Source organism: Schistocerca americana, chromosome X (genome assembly GCF_021461395.2).
Source record: "Schistocerca americana isolate TAMUIC-IGC-003095 chromosome X, iqSchAmer2.1, whole genome shotgun sequence".
Taxonomy (NCBI): domain Eukaryota; kingdom Metazoa; phylum Arthropoda; class Insecta; order Orthoptera; family Acrididae; genus Schistocerca; species Schistocerca americana.
The window spans coordinates 656,286,980-656,312,969 of NC_060130.1; the positions used below are offsets into that span (position 1 = coordinate 656,286,980).

At 39.1% G+C, this 25,990-nt stretch overlaps 1 protein-coding gene across 1 annotated transcript in view; it reads right to left on the reverse strand.

Annotated features, from left to right (window-relative positions):
• The window catches only part of LOC124555469 (kelch-like ECH-associated protein 1B), a 119,283-nt gene that overhangs the window by 10,526 nt on the left and 82,767 nt on the right, over positions 1-25,990 (reverse strand). Inside the window, exons 2-8 of the mRNA XM_047129392.1 lie at positions 16,598-16,711; positions 14,350-14,514; positions 13,294-13,443; positions 11,278-11,556; positions 10,803-10,994; positions 8,531-8,742; positions 2,734-2,939 (exon numbers count right to left, since the gene is read on the reverse strand). Coding sequence (XP_046985348.1) covers positions 2,734-2,939; positions 8,531-8,742; positions 10,803-10,994; positions 11,278-11,556; positions 13,294-13,443; positions 14,350-14,514; positions 16,598-16,711 — 1,318 coding nt within the window. The remainder of the gene's footprint in view (positions 1-2,733; positions 2,940-8,530; positions 8,743-10,802; positions 10,995-11,277; positions 11,557-13,293; positions 13,444-14,349; positions 14,515-16,597; positions 16,712-25,990) is intronic.

The window sequence follows — 25,990 nt, forward strand, 5'->3', positions numbered from 1 at the left end:
TTCCAACACTGGCCTCTCAATATATATATTCTTTATCGTCATTTCTTGTCAACAATATCAGCTTATTCCCAAGAATTAACAGCTTTCATTCACTTAACACTAGACAGAAATACAATATGCATTTGGATCGAACTTCCTTGACTGTCATGCAGAAAGGTGTGCAATATACTGCTGCATCCATTTTCAATAACTACCACAAGAATTCAAAAATCTTAACACTTTCAAATCCAAAATAAAGAGTTTCCTCATGGGTCACTTCTTCTATTCTGTTGAGGTGTTCCTTGAAAAAATAAGCTGATTGCATTTACATAAACTTATAGCTTGTCATTTTTTTTGGATCCATAAACATTTTATTTTATCTCTTATTACTTTTCTGTTGTAATTTTATGTACTGACACATTCCATGACCTTGGAAATTTGCTCCTCAATTTGGTCCTATGGTACTAAATGTGTAATATAAAATAAAATAAAATAAATAAAAATGGCTCTGAAATTCTAGCAAGTTTTGATATGATCTCTCTCTTCACTCACGTTCCTTTGTCTGATTCATTACAGCTAATTGAGGAATGCTTGGTATTGAATTAACAAACCTGTTTCAACATATGTTGACTTCCACTTACTTTTTATTCAATGACCAGTACTTTGAGCAGACAGATGGAGTTTCCATGGGAAGCACATTGCCATGTAGTATTGCAAATTTGTTTATGGACGACTTTGAGGAATGCACCAAGGAATCAGCAGCTTTAAAACATGCATATTTCTCAGATATGTAGACAATACTTTTGTCATTTGGCCTCATGTCAATGAGAATTTGAATGGCATCTCAAAACACCTGCTTCAGTCTACCCATATATTTGTTTCATGATGGAGGTGGAACTGAATGGCTGTCCTCACTTCCTTGATGTGTTGCTCTGGAGGAGGAGGAGGAGGAGATTAGTGTTGAACGTCCCATCGACAACGAGGTCATTAGAGACGGAGCACAAGCTCGGGTTAGGAAAGGATGGGGAAGGAAATCGGCTGTGCCCTTTCAAAGGAACCATCCCGGCATTTGCCTGAAGTGATATAGGGAAATCACGGAAAACCTAAATCAGGATGGCCGGACGTGGGATTGAACCGTCGTCCTTCCGAATGCGAGTCCAGTGTTGTATCTATGAGCTGCTATTTGTCACCATCAGGCTCAGCATGAAGGGGTACTTTGTATATTGGCTCACAGGGTCCATGCAGTTTCAGACTCTGAGACTTTGCTGGCGGAGCTAGCCCCTGTTGTGGACACCTTTCATCAGAATGGGTATTGTGAAAGACAGACCAGTTGTCCATTGTGCTGCTGACTGATCATGCACCGTGTGAGTGATGGTAATACCAAGTTGGCATCATGGTCTCCTGCCTTTCTGTCTTACACAAGAAGTGTTTCCAACAAAATTGACTGTATTTTGTGGAAATATGATGTGAAATGTGTTTTCACTCTTCCATCCAAGATTAAAGCTATTTTAGGTTCTGTTAAGGATGAGCTTGGTTTGCATAAAGCAGATGTCTATTGTATTCCTTGCAAGTGTGGAATGTCATATATTGATCAGACTATTAGGACCATGGAGGGCTAGTGTACTGAGCATAAGCATCACAACATGCTTACAGTAGTCAAGAAAATTGGCTATTGTAGAACATTGTTTTGGCAGCAGTCATCCTGTGGAACATAACAATGCAGAGATTCTGGCATGCGTTTCCAGCTTTTGGGATAGTCTTATTATGGAAGCAGCTGAAATTAAATTATCAAGTAACCTTATAAATAGAGATGGAGATTTTTGCTTAAATTCTGTGTGGAATCCTGCTCTCTCTTCTTTATGAAAAAACAGAGGGACAGAGTTAATGGTACCTGAAATATTGTTTAGTAATTTTCACTGTTGATAAGGTCTGGCATTAGTCAAATTCAGTTGTGTGGTGGTGCTTGCATTTCTAGTGTGTGTGTGTGTGTGTGTGTGTGTGTGTGTGTGTGTGTGTGTGTGTTTTTCAGCATTTCATCATTCCCAAATTGCTCTGCAAATCAAGGTTTTAAATTCCGTTGTACAGGGCTTACATGCTACACCTTTGCCTTGAAAATGACAGGGTGATCACCCGTCGAAATATCAGTGATTGTTGATGATGACACCCAGCTGCATTCTTTTAAGTTATTTGAACATTGTATGTGTTGGGAGAACTTGGATCTCATAACGAACTTTTATTTGGGTATCATACAAAATTAATCTTCATTTCTTACATATTATTTTACTTTGGCATTTTATTAGAAGAAAAAACACCTTCAAAATCAGTTAGGTGAAGGTAAAGTTCTGTCTTCTGGTCCTAGATGAGCCAATCTTCCCTGATCAACCACTGTGTCATCCTCTGCCAATGGAATCATTGGTTGTGCTATGGAGGGGCATGTTGTCAACACATTGCTCTCCCAGACATTACCTGTTAACCACTACTGATCTGTTGAGTAGCTCCTCAGTTCACATCAGGAGACTGAGTGTACCCCATACCAGTCCTACCACGGAAAAAATCCCTGCCAGTACCGGGAATCAAACCCAGGGAACCCAATATTGCAGCAAGCCATGATGACCACTCAGCTACAAAGATGGACTCAAAACCAATTACTTGTTAGCATTTACTGCCATATATTACATGAATGCACACATACATACTCACAAAGATAAGAATTCTATGCTGAATGCCACAAGACTTTTATTAATAATGTCATACCTGCACCACTGCGACTGACATTAAGAGGTGCCACCATAGTCCATTCATCATTCTCTGGATGATAACATTCAACACTACTCTGCCTGGCTTTGCCATCATAACCTCCTATAGCATAGAGTAACCTGTTGACAACAGCTACAGCAACTCCTAATCGTTTCACATGCATTGGCTTCACATTTGTCCATGTGTCTTCATCAGGGTCAAACCTAAAAAAAAAGAATTCAATTTAACAACAAAAACAATCAATTTTTGACAAAATAATTTAATTGGATGCTTAAAAATTCTACTCAACAAGCAGTGGCAGAACACACACATAAAATAAGGTTATAACTAGGTAAGCTTTCGGAGCAGTGACTTGATCTTCAGGCAGAAAGGTTGAAGGGGAAGGAAGTTGGGTGAAGGAAAAGGATTGGAGATATTGAGGAAAAGGGTTAGATTTTGGGAAAGTTACCCAGAACAGTGGGTCAGGGGAGACTTGCCACATGGGATGAGAAGGAATGACTGATTGTTTGGGATTGCATGGGTCGAGATTTGAAAACCTGAGGGCTTAAAGGTGCAAGACAGGATAATATGAAAGACAGAGATTACTACTTAAACATCATGCAGGAGTTAATAAGAGTGAAAAGCTAAGTGCATTGTACATAACAGAGGTGGCAGGGGGCAGTAAAAAACAGACACATAAAACAATGAAAGATGTAGAAAACTAAAACAGAGTGAAGAAAAGAGTAGTTGTTGTGAAGAAATGCTGAGGTGGAAGAAATTAATGTAAATTAAGGCCAGGTGGGTGGTGAGAACCAAGGACATGTTGTAGTGCTAGTTCCCACCTGTGGATGATGATGATGATGATGATGTCTGGTTTGTGGGGCACTCAACTGCACGGTTATCAGCACCCGTACAAATTCCTAATCTGTGCACAGTCCAATCTAGCCACTTCCACAAAATGATGATGGAATGATGAGGACAACACAAAGACCCAGTCTCCAGGCAGAGAAAATCCCCAACCAGGTCAGGAATCGAACCCGGGACCCCGTGATCCAGAGGTAGCAACGCTAGCCACTGGACCACGAGCTGCGGACCCCACCTGTGGAGTTCTGAGAAACTGGAGTGTGGGGGGAATAGTCCAGACAGCAAATGTGATGAAACAGGTACCAAGGTCGTGATTTTCATGTTGTAGGACATGCTCTGCAAGAGGATATTGCATGTTGTCAGCGTACATTTTCTGCCTGTGCCCATTCATCCTAATTGATGTTGTACTGATGTAAAAGGCTGAACAATGTTTACATAACAGCTGGCATATGACATGTACCATTTCACATGCTCTACAACATGACAGTCATGAGCTTGATACCTGTTTCACCACATGTGCCATCTGAATCCTTTCCCCCAGACACCAGTTTCTCAGAATTCCACAGGTGGGAACCAGCACTACATGTCCTTTGCTCTTGCCACCCGCCTCACCTTAATTTATGTCAGTTTCTTCCATATCAGCATTTCTTTACAGTAACTACTCTTTGCTTCACTCCGTTTTAGTTTTCTACATCTTTCACTGTCTTACCTGTACTTTTTTCACTGCCCCTCCCCCCCCTCCTACCCATGTTATGTACAATGCACTTAGCTCTTCACTCTTATTAACTCCGGCACAATTTTTAAGCAGTACTCTGTCTTGCATATTACCCTATCTTCCACCTGTAAGCTCTCAGGTTTTCAAATCTTGTCCGATGCAGTCCCCAACAATCAGTCTTTCCTTCTCATCCCATGTGGTAAGTCTCTCCCGACCTGCAGTTCTGGGTGACTTTCCCAAAATCTGCCCCTTTTCCTAGACCTCTCCAGTCCTTTTCCTTCACCTCTCTTCCTTCCCCTTCAACTCGTCTGACTGAAGAAGGAGACAGTGGCTCTGAAAGCTTACCTAATTATAACCTCCTTTCATGTACATGTTCTGCCACCACTTGGTGAGTAGAATTCAATTTACATTACACAGACACATACGGAATTTTAGAAACAAACACACACCTAACAATGTAGGCTAAAATGAAATGCATATATTAATCAAGTTATTCATGTTAGAAGGTGTTAGGTAAAAAGCATGGTTCACATCACCAACAAACAATGATTATTGTACAATGCTGCATCACTGTAAGTATATATAATTTTCAATATGTTGCCCATAATATTCTGAGGCCATCAGTATCCTAGTATTGTAATGAAACAAATGCAATTTTAAACCAGAGTGACAAGTTGGCATTTGAAACCCAGGTCCAAGAAGAAGTCTAGTGTCTTAACCACTGCACCTCATCTTGTGATCATCATTACTTAAACAGCTTTTGTTCAGTTGTCAGTAACACAGTGCCACAGAATATATTATAATATCAGCTACACAGAAATTAATGGTAACAAGGTGAAAATGAAACAAAAACAATAACTTGATATTAAGGTGCAGATTATTGGGAAAGGATACACCATAGGAATTTAATTAGACTCTTGTTCATGTTTTGAAATGTGAACTACATATGCTGCTCATAGTATGAAAGCTTTCACGACCGGATGACATATCTTCTGGTAAGCCTTCCGGGATGTAAGGTCGTGGTCCATGAAACTCTTCATCTCCTAACGTTTCGTCCAGAGCTGTGCTGGACATCTTCAGAGGGGTGTTTCTCCTCGGCAAGACTCACCGGAGGAGAAACACCCCTCTGAAGATGTCCAGCGCAGCTCTGGATGAAACGTTAAGAGCTGAAGAGTTTCATGGACCATGACCTTACATCCCGGAAGGTTTACCAGAAGATAAAAACATACGCTGTATTCAGATTGCATCAATCACTGTTAATTAATTAGACAACTGATTGCAGCTGATCAGGTAGGAGCAAAAAACAGGAACTGCAATTTCATAAAATTCACTTTTGCATATAATATAAACAAAACAGAAATCAGAAACTGAGTAATTTGCAAGTCACGTGAAAGATAACTGGCATATGAAAAGGGCACCTATGGCCATGGAAGATGAATGGTCCACTTTGGTCTACTGAAATAATTATAAGAAAGGAGAACAAACACATACCAAATAGTTATGCGACTCATTCTTGAGTACTGCTTTAGTGTTTGGGATCACACAAAGGCAGATTAAAGGAAGACATCGAAGCAAATCAAAGACATGTTGCTAGATTTGTTACCACTAGATTCAATCAACACATGAATATTATTAGACTGCTCAGAGATCGCAAATGGGACTTGCTGGAGGGAAGACTATGTTCTTTTCACAAAACACAGTTGAGAGACTTCTGAGAACTAGCACTTGTGACAGAGTGCAGAACGATTCTACTGTCACCAGCATATACCTCACGTAAGGACTGTGAACACATGAGAAATCAGTGCTTGTGTAGATGTAGAAGCATAGTCATTTTCTCCTCTCTCCATTTGCAAGGGGAACAGGAAAGGCAATAATTAACAGTGATGTAAGGTATCCACAGCTATGCTCCATATGATAACCTGCAGAGTATGTTTGTAAATGTAAATATCCAGAAAATTGTTGACGAAAGAATTTGGTGCCTGTGCAACAGGATGAATTTCCTCTTCAAGTAGATATTATCTGTTCCTACAACAACTATGGATGTGTAGATACCTGTATCTAACAAGCAAAAATAAACTAAAATAACAACAACAGGAACGATTCGGAAAAACCATGGGAAACCCAAATTTGAATGGCTGGGTCAAGTCAATAAGCCTTTACATGAACATACTCTGTACTTGAAATGTTTATAATCATAATAAAAAAACTGATAAGATCTAAAACACTTAGAAACAAAAACTATTATCTGCTATTCCATTGCATAATAAAACTCAGTTAACTTGATCTAAAGCCTTCCTTCAGCAAAGTGTGGGTTTGAGTTTGGAAACCTGCAGTCTGACAGCAAAAGTCTTCAACCATTGTGGAAACTGATCAAGAATTTATGTTTCAGACACCTCTCTGAACAGTAGTTAACAATGTGTTCCCTAAATAGATATTATAGCTCTGCCTTATGTTCATTGAGTGCTCGTTGCGGTTCTTGTTTTCAACCACCAGTCTTGTGAGTCAGTACATGTTCTGTAATGTTAAATTAAGATTCCCAGTGAAAGTGAATGGAACATAGGGTTCAGACAGTTAGCTTTCAGACAAAATATATTCTTTCAGTCTGAACCAAGTTTTCTCAAAGTGTATGACACCAAGGAATTAAAGTATGCAACATACACCAATTTTAGTGTGGACAATTTTATAATAATTAAGATAGCCATGGACTTGACTAAAAGAAGGGACTGGTTGATAAAAACACATCCTGATACATCAATGTGCCAATGTACCATCAATTTGGTAATGGAGGGAAGTTGGGGGCGGGGGGGGGGGGGGGGGGGGGGGGGGGGGAGGCAGCACTGAAATTTCAGAAGCAGACCAAGGTTTGGCTACAGTATGTAGGTTCTAATGGACGTAGGATGCAGTAGTTATGCAGAGATGAAGAGTTTTGCAAATGATAGACTGACACTGAACTGCATCAAACCAGTCCTGTACTGAAGACTGCCACAGTGACAATAAGGTGGCTCCATTCATATTCTGCAGTTTATCATGCTCATGAACGTGTCCTTCCAGGAGAGGACCACAAGTCTGGTGGCTCCAGCTTGAACAAATTGTGCCCCCATGGTTAGAATTTTAAATATCCATGTGAATAGAATTCTGCAAGTATATAGGTGTACTATCTTGTATTGCAATTAAGAGCCTGCCTGTTAGCTGAGAGTCAAGAGCAGCTTTCTCCAGAACATGATTTGCTATATTATTCAGTCGGTGGCCTAAATGTTGTACCACTCATAAATAAACCAGCTTTCAAGTTATATTCAACTGTTACAAGAAAGTTCAGGAAGGAAAATTTGAGTTTCACATTCAGTCAACAACAACATCATTAGAGAATTAGAGACAGATCATTTGCCTGGACTTGACAATTACAGGGAAAGAAATCAGTCAAAAAGTATGGGGAAAGAAATTAAAATGAGGAACTGTGTGCCGGACCGAGACTCGAACTTGAGACCTTTGCCTTTCACATACTTTTTCATGCTAATGATCAGGTCATCGAAGCAAACAGTTAAGAGGATATGTCTTACACACTTAGGAAACTGTTGGAAGAATATAAAAAGTGGGGTTTGAAAATTAATTTTGTGAGGACAGAATATCCAGGAGAGAAATAACTTGGCCATTGACAGACATCAGATCAAAGTTTGTAATGTGTTTAAGCATCTGGGTAATTACATAATGGAAGATGTGACAGATATCCAATGATAGAACAGGCAGGGAAGAGTGACTACCTAAAAATTAAGTCCTGTACTTTGTTCCAAAAAATAAGTTTGAAAGTTAAAATGTAATTACAGAAATCCATAGTGGAACCAGTAACAAGTTATGAAAAAGTGTATTGCGGACTCACAAAAACAAACAGAGATTAAAAGCTTTAGAAATGGACCACTTGAGAAGAGCATGTAGTATCTCCTGACTTCACTGGACAATAAATGAGAAAATAAAAGAAAGAATGCAAATCCATCATAGTATTATGGATAGGATAAAAGAAAGGCAGCTGGGATGGTTAAAGAAAAAGAAAAGTATGTCCATGAAAAGGGTGGCTAAGGGATATCCAAGAAGTGGTGGAGAGAAGAGGAATATAAGAGGATGAGGAAGTATGTGGCGATCAAGTTGTTTGATGACAGAGATGTGGGATGTGGTGACAGCTGTAGGACACCCACAACATGGAAGGAATTGATAGCATGTTGCTGTAAAGTAAAATATAATTACCTTTCAACACTGTTGTGATACTCTGAGCCTGCTGAACCTCCAACTGCATACAGATAACCATCCATAACAGCCACACCAACACGGTTTCTCGGAACAGACATGGGGCTGCAAGGTCTCCATACATCTTTAGCAGGATTATACCTGTCCACCCAGTCTGAGTCATATCTAGAGTCTGGAGAGTTGTGGCGGCCTCCCACAGCATAGAACATTCCCTGCAATAAGAGAATGTGATATTTTGGATTACATTTGAAAATAACTATAGACTTTACATTTCAGAAGAGCAATGCAAAATAGGAACTAATTTTGCTTAAAGTCTCTCTGCTATTATGATTTATGAACAAGCAGCATTATTTGTGGTGAAGACTTATAAAGCTTACTTCCTAGTAACAATGAATGGCCCATGGGGCACCTATAGAAAGCAATAGCACAAAGGAGAACAAACATACATAATTTGCATAATTGACAATTGACTCATATTTATGAATGAATAACCTCAGGAACTGCAACATTATACAATGGGTAGGCTCATCGCATCTTGGATTGTACTATAGTTGCAACATCCAAAACTGTTACGAACGACAGAATATGAGATTGCACCACAGGACATTATGTTACCTTTGTTAAAATGGTTTAAAAAAGTCTCCATTTGGTAGTAGTAGTAGTGGTAGTAGTATTTTTTAATTATTGTACATAATGAACAGTTATTACAATAAGTGTGTTAAAATGATGTATATGATTATATGCCTTATTTTAATTTTCTAGGTGTAAGTTGTAATTTTAGAAGAACAGTAAATAGTTTTGTAAAGTTGTGTGAGGCTGTGGTAGGAGGGTGGGTAGGGGAGAAGGGGGTTGGGGGGAGAGGGAGATTATCTGTTGTCTCACTTGTCTCAGGTAGTTCAAATTTTGGACCTGAAATGTAGTAAATAGAACTGAAATCAATAGGTAAATCTATTATGTTGGATGCAGGCAAAATATCAGGGCAGAGAAACAATTATTATAACTTTGAGCAAAATGGGATTTCACAGGTGGTTATTTAGAGAATCAAAACAACTGGAAACAAATGTTGATTCAATCTAGGAGAGCAATGTTTGATGCTATTTATGAATAAGTCTCAATAAAGACAAAGACAAATACAAGAAATATACAGTATTTGTAACACAGACAATGTACACAACGTGAATTTCATTGTGAGAAACAGTTTCCTATGCAAGATATGAGAGTGTAAAAAAAATGTGAGTCACATAGTAATTAGTAGAAGAACTATTATCCAGTACAGTAAGTTATGTGTTTTCTATTTTCTAATAGTACTTTTCCTAGATAATTAGCAGGTACTTTCCTTCAACTATGGAAACATTTATATGTAATCCCAATCAAATAATACAGACCATAAAGCTGGAAAGAAACCTCAACAACTGGGATCAAGATTTTTAAAAAAAATGTGTATTTTAATGTCAGCATATAACATACAGATTTATGTCAATAGCTCCTCTCATGCCCCCTCATTCCAAGCTGCTCAAGATGTGAATAGAGAACAAAGAGTTGGAAATTGGGACTATCATAACAAAATTGGCAAAGTCTGAAGCTAGTGACAGTTATGTTTCCAGTTTAGTTTTTTATTTTGTTTTTATTTTATTCTCAGTTTCTGCTATTCCTATGTTGTTTTGACAGATCCAGAGAAGCAAGCAATGGTATAAACAGTGGAAGGAGATAAAATTTTATCATTTCTGTTATACCCAGTCTGTTGTATGTGAAAAATATGGTACATCATTCATATGTATATTCTTATAGGAATCACCAGAATTTCCAGTTGAGGCATGTTGATAACTACATCTGATCACTTAAGTCTACAATAATGCATACTGTATCACAGAATTTTTCATACTAAAGGCACACATAGAGACCTAGATACTCTTCTTGTTTGACTGCACAATATGATTAGTTTTCTAGAAATTCTTTTTCTTGGTGACAGCCAGAATTTTTTACTTTTTTATTTATTTACAGTTCCTGTAAATCTAGTGTTGTATGGTATAAAATAGACATTTGACCAGCCATTAGGAAATACATACATCTATGACACCAAATACTATCTATTGCATGATTTGTTTCATACAGAACAAATATTGCTGATTCATTTGAACAGTTCCATCTAAATGCATGTTGGGATTCTGGTAAAGAACAAAAGGAACACACAGTTTTACTTGAGTTTTAATAACCTCTTTAGACTCTGATTATTCACTACCTCTTCTGAATATGAAAAATGCACTATACACACCTTTAGAAAAGCGCCTCCCAAACCAGATCGTGGAACAGTTAAGCTAGCAAGTTTTGTCCACGTACGATCATCCACATTATATGCTTCCATTACATCAAGTGAATTTCGAAAATAGCCTCCAGCAATATAAATAACTCTTGGAGTATTTGGTGTTCGTTCCTTCACACATGGCCGTTTATGCAGAGTTAGATCCTGAAAAAAAAAGTTGTTGATTGTCATGAAGGTTTTGTTATATCTTGTTTCAGCTAATGGGCAGCAATGCTGAAGTTGCATCATCTTGACCCACATTAAAAACAAAACAATAGCACTGTCACAGTCTCTTGTAGAGAGTGTTTGAAAAATGTAATAATTGATGGACATTTACTGCAAACAACTTTATAAGATGATTCTGTGAGAAATAGATGAAGTGTATTTCACATTTTTCAACAATAATTTAGAAAATTATAAAATTTTGACACTGTATCCATTCACTAACCTTAAAAATTTGTGCAAGATATTCTCTGCAAGCAGGTAATTTCTTTAGAACATCACAGTTCTTCATCTGCTCATGTAAGAAGCTTGGTGTAAGAAACTGGCACCTTACAGCATGAAGAATGTGTTCCATTTTTGGGAACCTGTTTTCTTCATCATATTTCACCCATTTCAAAACAGCATTGTACACTTCTCTTTCTTCTGTTACATTAAGCTCATCTTTCTTGATCAGTGCAACCAACTGTATGGCTGACAACTGAAGAAATTCTTCCTCTTGGCAGACCTATACACAAACAAAAATGCCACTTTTGCAATCAAAAGGTTATTACAACACCACATTTTAATTACAAAAATAAATCAACTCTTAGGAAACTCTAGTTTCTCACAGTCAAAATGCATTTTCTTCAGGACTACATGACCCTACATTTTTCCAGAATATTTATAAACATTAACTACAAAATACCAGTACCAGTAATACCTTCCATTAGCAAATCATTCTTCATGTCTGTATCTGTTGAAAGTGAATCATTTTCACAAGTTACAACTATATGCCCAAAACACGTATATTTTTTTGTAAGTTATGGCAGCATTACACAACAATGTTGCAAAATCAGTGCGTGACCTTCAGTGAGAGACAAGCAGAAAATGGTTCAAATGGCTCTGAGCACTATGGGACTTAACATCTATGGTCATCAGTCCCCTAGAACTTAGAACTACTTAAACCTAACTAACCTAAGGACATCACACAACACCCAGTCATCACGAGGCAGAGAAAATCCATGACCCTGCCAGGAATCGAACCCGGGAACCCGGGCACGGAGACAAGCAGAGAAAGCATGCTATTGTCAGGGACTAAAAACTCACCAGTCACATTAACTGTGAGAAAAATAGTTTGAATATTACATTCTCCCAAGGAGTTTCAGGCTAAATGAGACAGCTCATAGGCAAAAAAGCTAGTCTGTACATAGTTCTGTTCTTTTGTCTTTTGTACTTGGGGATACATATTTTTTTCCAAAGGGGAGAGGATGTGTGGATGGCACACTAAATATGTTTGAGACTCTGATGTAAGAAGCTGGTTCCTGTTGAAATACTACATTTGGTACTTTCTTGTTGCACTGGGCCATGGTGAGTTTTATATGGATAGGCATTTTAAATTTATATATAGACAGGCATTCATTACTATTTTCCAAATACCTAACTTCACTCAGATAAATACAGTTCACAAACTAAAATAGCTTTTATTGATAGAAGTAAACTGTCATCACTAACATTTACCTACAGTTTTCATCATAATGAGAAGAATGTAGTGCTTAATTCTCCCAAAATGAATGTTCTTGTACTTAAGTGCACTGTTTGTCTTTTATCATTAAGTTACAGCATTTAAAACATCTTAAAAGGAACCAAAAAATGAAAACTGGACAAGAGATGGTGAACATAGTGAATCTTTGTTAAAGAAACTCATGCCTGTAGGCAGAAATAATGCTCTGTTGCCCTTTCATCTAATACAAATAATATAAAAGTTTCATGTGATGATACTAGTTTATAAGAGCTTGAATGTCAAAGAGACTAATTAATTATGACAATACTACGTTTATGTTCACTATTTATTTCATAAATTTAAATCTTCAAGTGGTTAGCAAATAATATTTTAACACATTTCTGAGACTGAACACCATGATGCAATGATATCAGTTTTTCAGTGATTTAATATTATGAAAAAATGGAATATTTACAAAACTTTATCACTATTAATAAAGTTTTGTTTTCGTATACTGCAATACATCAATGCATGATACTGAATGGGCCAAAATATTAATGTATCACCTTCCAAAATATCTCTGTTTACATCACTGACAAAATACAAAATAACATAATAAGGTAAATTATGGAAAAGTATCTGCATATGGTCTAGTAGTTCTCTGGGATTTTGCAGGAGTGGCTATTATTGTCTAAGATGTGTAAGTTAAAAATATAAATAATAATGATATAAAATATAAAAAAGCACAGAGTACATTATTACCTGGGTGAAATGTTGTACAATGAACTGATTTGCCTTTTGGCATAAATCTTTACAGCCATGTTGCTCAGCAAATTTAGCAATGCCTATTGCATTGCTGGGATCTAACTGTCGCTCAAGAAACAAACAGCAAGCATCTATCACATTAGTCACCTAAATAAAATGGAAAAAGAAAAGTTAATGAAACAATTGATACATGAAGAACAACATGTTGGGAAGAAAATATAATGAAATCTTTCTACAATCTTGTATACATATTAATTCATGCAAGTTTATAATGAACTCCACTACTATCACACTCAGCAATCATCATTTTACTGGCCTAAAGTAGTTTTGAACATCACCTTGGAAACCGTGTTACCGTTATTAGATTACTGACTCCATCTTACCATCAACAGACACTACTACAATACTGCAACACTAGCGCGCACACGCATGCACATGTGTGCACACACCCATGTATTCATGTTCTAATAGTGTTTTGTACAGTGTATTGAAGTATGAAAGTTATATTTTGCAAGTTCTGATTACTTCTGCAACACCTGAACTGCACAATGGTACAACTACAACTATATTTTGTTAGAGGGCTACAGCTTTTCCAGTTCATCATTATTTCCCATTGCACTTGTCACAGTTGGAGTGTCACAATTTTCAGCAACAAAACAAATTCCTATTTTCACAATTGCCATGTTTCCTGTGTTTATTGCTAGCTCAGACATATTCGTTAAGAAACATTTTTTGTGTTTTTTTTTTAATATTTATGTGCATGGCCATTCAGTTTTTTATGGTCAACAGTGGGTCAGAATATGCTTTTATTCGGGATAAGCATTGCATATAAGTGTAACATCAAGGCTAATTCGGTTATTTCCTTTGGGAGCCTATGCTCCTGTAATGAATGCGCACATCTAGACCATATATTTCTACAAATGCTACAGTTTTAAAAGTGTAATGCAAAACTAATTTGTATATTTTATATCTTGAGAAAGCATATAAAAGTGACATCCCATATATGGAGCCAAACATCTTAAGATTGTATGCCTAAGCTGATCTCTACCATACCTGAAACATAGTTGCAGCAGGTAAAAGTTGACATACAGTAACTTCAGTGACACGTATCTGACCGGTATACATGAAGTACATGAGACGAGCCATTGCAGTGGGGCATACACCTTGTAACTTCACTCTAGACATTTCACATTCTTTCAGACCACCTGTGAACATTGCCTGTGAACACAAAGATATAGTTCACTGAAAAGTTACATGGGAAATCTTAACAGTAAACCTTAAATAACAGTAAATGCCACTGTATAGAATAATAATCCTAGCAAACAGACCGATATGAAATGCATAAAGTCTCTGTTAATCTAGATAAAGTTAATCATATTACGGTGTCCAATCACATTAATGTGACAACCTGTCAAAAGCCTTTTGCAGTGCAAACTGCAAATTCCAGTGAGACTTGTAGGAAGAGTGTCGATGAGGTTCTGGAAGGCACTGACAGGGATGTGGAGCCATGCTGACTCCAATGGTGTGGCCAGATGCACTACATTTCTCAGTTCAGGATCAATGGCCCTAACAGCCCAGTCAAGGTGGTCCCACAGATTCTCGACTAGGTTTTAATCTGTTGAGTTTGGAGTATGTTAAACTCATCCTGGTGCTCTTTTAATGATGCACGTACACTGCAAACTGTGTGGCATGAAGCACTGTTGTGCGGGCAGATCCCATCCCGCCAAGGAAAAATAAACTGCATGTATGGGTAGACATGGTCCCCAAGGACAGATGCATACTTGGGGTGATCCACTGTGCCTTCCAGAATGACGAGATAACCAGGAAATGCCACAAAAACTTTCCCCAGACCATAACACTCCCTCCTTTGGCTTGGACCCTTCCGACAACTGTTGCAGGGTGTTTGCTTCCTGTCCAATGGAGCATAAACTGTGATTCTTCTATAAAGGCCACCTGCCATCACTCATTGGATGTCCAGCAGGGGTATTCATGCACCAATTTCGGCCTTCGTCACTGATTGACAGCAGTCAGCATGATTGCATGAGACGGGTGCCTGCTGCAGAAGCCCATACACAGTGAAGTTCACTGAACAGTCATTGAGGAGAAACTGTTGGTGGCCCCTTGGTTCATTTGGGTGGTCAGTTGCTCAACAACTGCATGTCTATTTGCCCACACTCATCACTGCAGCTGTCATTCACCCCTATCATCTATGGCCCATGGTGCACTACAGTTGTCACGGCTCTGGTTTTGGATTGCGCCATTTTTCTGGGCACAGTATACTTTAATCATGGTGGCATACAAACAGTTTACAAACTATTTTGGAATTGCATCAACCCTTGACCCAAAATCCAATGATCATGCTCTTCTGGATGTCAGATAAGTTGCTCCCAAAATATGACAATGACTGCACTGTTTTCCATGTCCCCGCTACACACATTAGATACCATCCACAGCTAGTGCCAGGTGGTCATTGCATGTTGATGTTGAATGTAGGTGGTAGTCATTTTCAAATGACTGAACTGCATAGTTAGGGACAAAAATTAATCAATGAGGAAGAATTTTAGCTCTCTGCGCATTTCATTCCAAAAGGTCCCAGAAGTTTTCAAAAGAATACTAATTCAAATGACATAGCAAAGCCATTATTAGCAATGTGGAGGGATATATTCTGGCAGTCCCAACCTGTCATCTCATTTTAGCTACAATTGCTGGATGAATCACTGTATGCTTAGATGTTACAGCAGTATGTGGTGGCACACTGGTAAATTCTCCAAGCTTCTTTAGTGAATTACTTTTGGTACCCCCAATGAAACTCACTTGCTTTTGCTACTTGATTATATCAGTGTTATGTTCAATGTTTAATATGTTGTTATAATACTGGATCATGTATTTGGACACACTGAGCACTACTCGACACTCCCTAAACTGTTGCCTTCAGTACCACCACTCGACCTTTTTCTTCACAAACTGCAGATGTCTAAAATTGTACTTAGCTCCAACATGCCGTGTAACTAATTTATTGTCCTAGGTGCATATATATTTTTTTAATTCTATAATATTTAGAATATAGAGTCAACATACATCACCTCTCTCAATAAACAGTTCATTATATACAACAAAGATCTTGTGTTAAGGACAATACTAGCTAAAAAGTTTGCTACTTTTATTTTACATTTGTTGTAACATTACATTTTCTTATGGAATAGCACTTGCAATAAATGACACACGTTCTACACAAAAGTACCCAGAACTGTGGCAAACAACTTCATAGAGTTACTTTTTTTCTATTTCACAGAACTCTCACCTTAAAGTATGGACTAGCAGCAGCAAGAACAACTTTGTGTGCATGGAAGAGTTCTGAGCCAACCTCCAGTACCACATCAGTTAGCATTCGATTACTCCTCATCATACACATCATCTGTAACAACATATGTTACACATCATTTTAAGTAAAAGTGTTATTTTAGAGCATAAAAAGTTATTCTATTCATTTGTAAATACAAGCTAATAGAAATACATGTAAAGTTAACATCATGGATGAGTAGACACTTGTCAGTTATCATGGCAGATTGAGCCAGAAACCATTATATAAAGAAAAGCTCATTGATGTGCCTGGATGACTTGCAGTTACTTGAAGTATGACAAGTTCTGTATTTAATAGTTGTGACTCTAAATTATATTAGTGAGATATTTCAAGATGATGCTTGTGTTTGTGAGGAGGCAACATCATCGTTCAACTCATAAAACAAAGAAAACAGTGGACACATGCAGTAAAAGATACTTCCATACATTCTACGGCCATAAATTTCCAGTTAATGTTTTTAGTCTGAATACTACAAAGCAAACTACCAAAGTTTTGTGATGCTCTTTGCATAGAAGCCACCATATGCCTCAGTATGCATTTAGACCTATCCCTACATGCATTACAGACAAGAGCTCATAGTAGTACTTTGAGTTTGCTACAGCTGCTAATTAGTTAGCATTAAAAGGAGATTGGTCTGCAGTTTTGTGGTACATACTTGTTCAAAGACTAACAACTGATCATCAAATGTCTCTTTAGTACTTCGTGAAGAAACCCACAAAACACTAAGGTATTTAGAAAGTTAAGAGTGTTTCACAAGAAAGGAAGCTTAGCGGTCACCACTTAGGTGTCACTGAGGTCATTGTAATAGATGGAGAGTTTTGGTAAGTAGGTTCACTCTTTACTCTTGTGGATGATCCTCCATGTAATTCCACAGAGAATTAAAATAAGTCCTAGCTTCAATGAAGCTTCATATTATTTGAATATGATGCTTTACTCACCACTATTGCCTAATTTCAGCCTAATGGTCATTTTCATGTGTACATGTATATACAATTATGCATATGGAAATAGCAGTTCATACATGAAATCAAAAATAAAGAAAAAATGTAAAGGCATATTAAAAAAGCATAACTGATCCAACTGAATATAAAATACAATACCAGGTACCTATGCTAACAGCTATTGCCAAATGAAATATGTGTTATACTGTACCCATGTAGATCTACATTAACGATCAGTAACTGTGCCCTTGAAAATGACTGTTAGATTGAAATTGGCCAAGAGTGAAGAACAAGGTGTCTCATTCAAATAATATAGAGTGTCAGGGAAAAAATGACTTCTTTTACCCAATGTTCAATTGCTTTGGACACAAGCATAAGGAAAACCAAAGACAATTTCACTGAAGAAAGGAGACTGGTGGAGGGAACTGGCATGACTTATGCAGAAGTAACTTGGGCCTACCCATTCCTGCAGTTCACAACATTCTTCAGGATCCATCTATCATGTGAAGATATCTTCCTCATAGGTACAATGGTCTTTGAGGGAGGAGCAGATGGTACATCATGGAATGTGGTACTTACAGATACTCAAGAAATAAGAGAATTGTGCATATGATTATATGAACAACAATATTAAAGACAGTTCAGTGGTTCCAGTGCTACAATATTCCTACAAAATTTCAAAGCAAGAAATTAGTGATTCAGTATTGTGATAAATATGTCACATATAAACATGTTGTTGTCAAGACAATGGCTCTTTTTAATTGTGATAACATTATTGCTAGCAACTTCATATGGTTACCAAGTCATTAAATGGGGCTTATAAGTGTTACAGGGGACTTTTTTTGTGAATCGCCAGATTCTGCCCACTTAACCTTACAGACATATTTCATATGCACTTACTACAATACAAGCAAAATGGGAATAAGCTGCAAGACAGTATCACCTGAAATGACCTGTTGTTTGGCAACTGATTAACTTCTGATTTGGATGGCACATGGTTTGCCATGGCTAGTAAACCACATTTAGGAGGAGGAGGACATCACCAAGTATTTAAATTTGGGAAGTGGTGCAAATAACAATGCCTGTCCCAAATGGCAGTAACACTTGTAATGTGCCAGAGACTGAAACCAGACAGCTGGTTCTTTCGCCATGATAATGACTCAGGACTCCACTAAAAAATTTATCCTGGTCATTTGGCTGCAATTGGTTGCATTTTTCTTTAGGGTACTCCCCTATTGCCTTATTTCCACAAGCAAAGACAAAGCTCAAAGAATGGTGAATTTTCACGGATGAAGAGCTCCTACAGGTATAGAACAATAAATGTGACCAGGCAATCAGATAGGAGAGGGTCAAAAAATGATTATGAGATGTATGTATTGGTCACAGTGTAAATTATTCTGAAAAGCATAATAATCTAATTATCCTGCAATGACCAAGGCCAGTAACACAGAGTGACGGCATTCGGCTTGGAGATAATTGATTAAAATCCTGGGGTGGAACAAATTTCCCATTGTCAGTACATATAGGTTTACACCCCCAATCTCTCTGCAGGGTCTCATGGAGAGCGAACACTCAGCTCTGTTTACTATGCTTCATCCACTGGATGAGGACATTAAGCACTCCAGATCTCTTGATGTTATTCAGGAGAAGTAAATTATGAGCTGGTACCAGTGTTCACCTATTCCCTCCCTTCATTTCCAGACTAATCTATGACATGACAAAGACAATGCAAGAGTATACTGCAAATGTATCAATAAAGTTATCACACAATAAATATACACATATTAGTCACCATTCAGTCATATCTAATTATGTAAAATGAGTGTAAAAGAACTTAAAAATAATGCTACTTGATTAATGACTATCATTTAACATCTCTCTGCAATATTATGTGGTGTTTAGTAATCATTCAAAAACACTCACACACACACACACACACACACACACACACACACACACACACAATCAACATCCACTCGACAGAATAAGAAGGAAGATTAGAAGATTACAATTTAGTGTACCGTTGCCAATGAGATAGGTGAAGACTAGGTACATGCTCTGATAGGCCTGTGATGTGAAGCGAAATTGGTTGCAAAATTGGAGCTGCCCTAGCATTCACCCTAAGTGATTTAGAAAATAAGGAAAACTTGAATCTGTATGGCCACTAGGTACTGAAACCTCACCCCTCCCAAATGTGTTGCAACTATGACATTGGCTATACAGCAAAACTTTCCTGAAAGCAATAAGGTCTATAGTCCATAGCTTAAAAGACATAATAGGGAATAAGCCATAGATATAAAAATTAGCAAACAACTCTGACAACATTGGCTCCCCTCGTACATTCTTAAAGTGTTCTGCAAATTCTTCCAAACGTGTTTCTTACTGCCATTAAGAGAAGGAGTGATTAATCAAAGGGCCTAAAATCCCAACTTTCTTCTTGATTACCTAGTACATTTGCCATGTAAATGAGGGAATCTTTTAATGTCATAATCTAGATATGATAGATTCTACACTGATTTTACATTCTGTGTCTGCAGAAATCCAAGAAAATGCCTTAGCTTTACACAGCACAACATTCCAAACAGTGAAAGTGTGTTTCTGTCAACACGTCAATAAAAATATGCGCTACATGTGGCGATGCAAGTTCTCGTCAGATCACCGAAGTTAAGGGCTGTCGGGCGTGGCCGGATCTTGGATGGGTGACCATCCGGGCTGCCACGCGCTGTTGCCATTTTTCGGGGTGCACTCAGCCTCGTGATGCCAATTGAGGAGCTACTCGACCGAATAGTAGCGGCTCCGGTCCAAGAAAAACCATCGTAACGACCGGGAGAGCGGTGTGCTTACCCCACTTCCCTCCTATCCGCATCCTCATCTGAGGATGACACGGCGGTCGGATAGTATCGATGGGCCACTTGTGGCCTGAAGACGGAGTGCTTTTTTTTATTACATAGTTACAATTGCCTTCCAGTACATTCATATTTCGCTTTTTTGTGATAGCGTAAATCACTGAAGTGAATTCGGGACTGGTTTCTTAAATGAAAAGTGGTCACTTTATTGATCCAGTTTTGTCCCACTGGGACAACGCACAGTCTCGCTCAGTCACGAGGAAGATGAGTGCTTAACGCCCTGTCGACGACGGGATTATTTGAAACGGCCTCACAGTAAGATGGGACGTCAATCACAGACGTAAAAGTTAAAGGTCAATTACGAATGGTATAATCTCTTGAGGTTCTTGCAGATATCTTCGTATTTCTGCTCAGCTCTCAGGCCTTTTAGCGATCTGACGAGCCGTGGCTAGTGGTCCAGTTGGTGCAAGGCTTACAGCGACGCGTGGGAGGGCATGCGAAGCTCAGCAAATTTGCACTCTCTATAGGAATCGTGTAGTCATGCTTGTTCAGCAGCAAATGCTCACAGGCGCGAATTGCACAAGGAACAGCGCGAGATGTGAAATGAAATCCCAAGTTTTGTCCTCTACAACCAATTACAATTCCCTTTTAAATATCATTTTAAAGGAATCCTACATAGGACAGATTGGGCAGTTAAATTTCAAATTAAATCTCCATAAATACGAGACTCGATTGGCGTTCGCTGCTACACGTTTTCTAGCACATAACGAGATTTTCTCTTCAGACAGTCTATTGTGTATACGAAAAACACCACAATACGTCTTAGTTTGGCTTCCATGTAAATTATAGGTCCACCTGTAATCTGTCAGGTGATCCAACTGATAAGCTGGTAAGAAGCAAGAGAATGTCAGTTATTAGTAGAATACAGTGACAACCTTGGGGTTGTCAGCTATGCTACTTTTAACAGCAGTCCATGTGCCACTACTGCTCTGATCGGCACTTAGCCGTAAGGATCAACCCACACCCAACAGCCTGGCAATTTACGAAATCGAGAGAAAGCTTAAGCCAAGATAACTGGACTCTCCGCTTCTCGAATGAAAGACGCAGCCACCGATTCCGCACTTGAGCCGTTATCTGAAACAGTTGGGACGTTATCTGCCTAATGTTCTAGTCACTTCGACCGCTGGCGTTCAAACAGCACGATAGTGATTGCTCCATCTGTTCATCGCGTTCCCGACGATCCACTAACAACAAATTAATTCTTATATATGCAGTCAATAGTAATCAACAAAAAGACGTTTTCATTAATAATGAAATATTCTGTGTTTTGTAACAAGATCTCGAATACTTAACCTTCAACTCAACTAGAAAATGAATTCTTCATGTATAGGGTTGTTCTAAAAGTCCCCCTGATTGTGGTCGAAAGTTTTTTCGGGTGGCATTGATTTGTTAAAAGAATGGCCGATGTACTTCTTTACACTCTGGAGGGGTGCTCGTCCAAATGTCATACACAGTCCTCTTTTTCTTGGTGGCTGGCTCCTCAATTTTTTCAACCTGTGGTCGTTTGTATCTATCGAGGAAAGTTGCTATGCCAGCAGGAAGTGAAGGAATCTTCGCTCTTTCCGCTAGCTGAGGCTTCATAAGGGAAAATGTTGTCTTTCAAGAAATCCTTCTCTTTTTTATTTACCTCATTTGCATGTAAAATAATTTGAGCATTGATTCCTGCTATATCCATTAGCGCTTACAATACGACCAATGGCCACCTTCTTGTCACCCGTGTGACGGAATACGCACATTCCAGGATGCGACTGTGTCGACTCCTCCCATTGTTGCATTTTAATGCAGAATTATCTCTGGTTTACCTGTAGCATCGTCAACAGTTCCAAAATCGTGCGTAGTTGAAACTAGTAATGCTTCCTTTTTTTTTCAGCACGTATGAAACTAACGACATATATTTTTGGAAATCTAACGGAGAGGAATGGACAACCCTACCTTTCTCATGCAAAAAGTCTTGTGGGATCCCGCGTTTGTTTTTTCTCAATGTCCCGATGCATGTTAGCCGCTTTTTCAATAAGGAGGTGGCTGAAGAATTGCTGGTGTACCGGTTATTCATTGAAACGTTTCTTCCACAGCCCTCAATGTGAGTAACAAGCCTTGCCACACCACAGAGAGAACTGAGTGCGTCGTGTGGTCCTGTGTGGTGTCCCACAATACGCTTCAGTGTCACTTCAGAAGAATGTTTTATTAACTGCTAAAACAAAAATCTTTGTCCCGTATTTCGCCGGTATGCTTGGAATATACTGAACAGAAGAACAGCGACCCCGGAAAGCTTGCAACTTTTCTTCTTCTGTCACAAAATTGCCTGCATTGTAATTGTTCTTGCAGTTCACCACAAACTCATCTAAAATTTGCCGTACTGCAGCAAGTTTACCAGTTACTCTTCCTTCTTGTCTTCCTCTGGCACCGAGCGAGGTGGCGCAGTGGCTAGCACACTGGACTCGCATTCGGGAGGACGACGGTTCGATCCCACGTCCGGCCATCCTGATTAAGGTTTTCCTTGATTTCCCTAAATCGCTCCAGGCAAATGCCGTGATGGCTCCGTTGAAAGAGCACGGCCGACTTACTTCCCCGTGCTTCCCCAATCCGATGAGACCGATGACCTCGCTGTCTGGTCTCCTTCCCCAAACGACCCATCCCTTCCTCTGGCAACATTTTTAGGCCCAGGAAATATATTTGCAACAATCTTTCTTTTCGTTTTTGTGCTCACGTTACCACATTTTTTCAATTTAAATGTGTTATTCTTTCCAGTAAAAATATCACGAGTGGACAGTTGCTCTTCACGATCATCAACTGCATCGTGTTGTGGTTGGTTGGTTGGATGGTTGGTTGGTCTGGGGGATGGGACCAAACTGAGAGGTCATCGGTCCCATCGGATTGGGGAAGGAAATCGGTTGTGCCCTTTCAAAGAAACCATCCCGGCAATTGCCTGGAGCTATTTAGGGAAATTACGGAAAACCTAAATCAGGATGGCTGGACGCGGGTTTGAACCGTTGTCCTCCCGAAAGCGAGTTCACAGGGCTAACCACTGCGCCACTTCGCTCGGTAAGCGTGTTACTGTTCAGAATCTGTATCGTGGTTACTTTGTGTGATAAGTTCCACTTCTTCGTCATCATTTCTGTTGTGTGTGTGTGTGTATGTGAATTCCTAAGGGACCAAACTGCTAAGGTCATCGGTCCCCAGACTTACACACTACTTAAACCAACTTATGCTAAGAACAACACACACACCCATGCCCGAGGGAGGACTCGAACCACAGGCGGGAGGGATTTCGTTGTCTGCTGCGGTACTGAAACCTGAATCCTCACTGAGTAGTCATTCAACCTCGCTGTCGGTCAGCTTTGATCTCGCCCTACGCGGAGTGATATGAACCCATTTTTTTACGAATTATATTTTGTTGTGCATAAAAGGTGACAAAATAAAACTGAAGGAGATATTACTCACATGACCGGGCGCCCGATGTACTTTGAACGCTAAGATGAAACACTAGCTGTTTATTTTGTATTACTGCTGCCCAATTGGACCATAACAACACAACTTATCATTCTGTTAGCTGAAACAATAATGAAGGAATAGGTACGGGCTCGCAATTGCAGAACAACAATGGAGCGGTACAAGACAATGTTATTGGGGTTGGAGCACTTCACTTCATACACTGTCGCACCCACTCAAGCGTTAACAGCCACAGCATCATATGCGGGAGGCAATGGGAAACCACCACATTATCTTTCCTTATTACATCCAGTTATCTGTTAGAAACATCTTGATGGCTTCCTCATGTGTAAAATATTCCGGAAGTGAAGGAATCCCCCAGTTAGATATACGAGCGCGACTACTAGACAGAAGCTATCAGACAAGAATAGAACTCTAATTAAGATGATACGTAAAAGTAGAACATTTACAGCTAAGCAGGTAGATATTTTAGAAATCAGAGAGAGTTGATGTCCAGAGCAGGAGATCTATGAAATGGCGATCATAGGACTTTTCATAATGGGTCAGAAAAGAGAAGCGCAAAGTATGGATTGTAACGAATACGAAAACTGTGGTAACAGAGTAAGGTACTGCCTGCGGCAAACAGAAAGGACACTGATGATGACACTGAATGGACAGCCACCATATACTGTAACATAACAACTACGCATGTCAACCAGAGATGCAGATGGCTGTGAAATATAAGAAGTGTATGATGATCTTATTCAACTAATGATAATTTAATCAAAATGCGAGACTGAAATACAGTAGCCCGTGTAGGTAAGGAACAGAAAATTGCGGGACAGCTCGGTCTCAAGATGGCTCTGAGCACTATGGGACTTAACATCTGTCGTCATCAGTCCCCTAGAACTTAGAACTACTTAAACCTAACTAACCTAAGGACATCACACACATCCATGCCCGAGGCAGGATTCGAACCTGCGACCGTAGCGGTCATGCAGTTCCAGACTTAGCGCCTAGAACCGCACGGCCACACCGGCCGGCAGCTCGGTCTCAAAAAGCTAAACGAGAAGAGACGACATAGAAGAATTCTGTGCTAGACAGGAGTTAGACGTTGCGTATACACTTTTCGAGAACCCTTTGTGAAGGAAGTACATATAGAAGATCCTCAGCGATCAAATAAGACATGAGATTGACTATAAATCGGTAAAGTAAAGGTTCATAAATCAATTTAACGATTGCAAGAGTTATCCACGTGCTACCGTTAATAGAGACCACAACTTAGTACTAATGAAATGCCTGTTGAAATGAAAGAAGTACCTGTAAAATTGGGATTTAGACAAGGTACTTAAACGTTCTTGGAAGATCACGTGACAAAAGAAAACAACACTTCAGGGAGATACTGCTGTGGAAAAACTATGCACCTGTCTTAAAATAAATGTAAATGCAAAAGAAAAAGTACTAGGACTGAAAAATGGAGAAATAAGATAGTAATTGGTAACAGATGAGATACCACAATTAATACAGAAACGACAAAGATGTACATAAGTTATAAGTGAACAGCAGCAACGTAGTTCATTCAAGAATGAAATTACTCAGAAGTCCAGAGAGACTAAAGAAGAATAGATGGAAGAAAGCTGCCATGAGAGAGACGCAAGCCGGCCGAAGTGGTAGTGCGGTTCTAGGCGCTGCAGTCTGGAACCGCGAGACCGCTACGGTCGCACGTTCGAATCCTGCCTCGGGCATGGATGTGTGTGATGTCCTTAGGTTAGTTAGGTTTAACTAGTTCTAAGTTCTAGGGGACTAATGACCTGAGAAGTTGAGTCCCATAGTGCTCAGAGCCATTTGAACCAAGAGACGCAAGACGGAAACAAGATGCTGCACACGGACTAACAGTCCTTCCAGGGAGCACAGAACGAGGTGCACAATGATTAGAGATAGAAAAGATAATTAGGCAATGGACGTAGAAACTAAAGAGAGAAGATCGAACATTATGGGGAGAAACTATATAGTTGCCCAAAAGAAATCAGCCCAATTGAAAACGAACAGACGGTGCA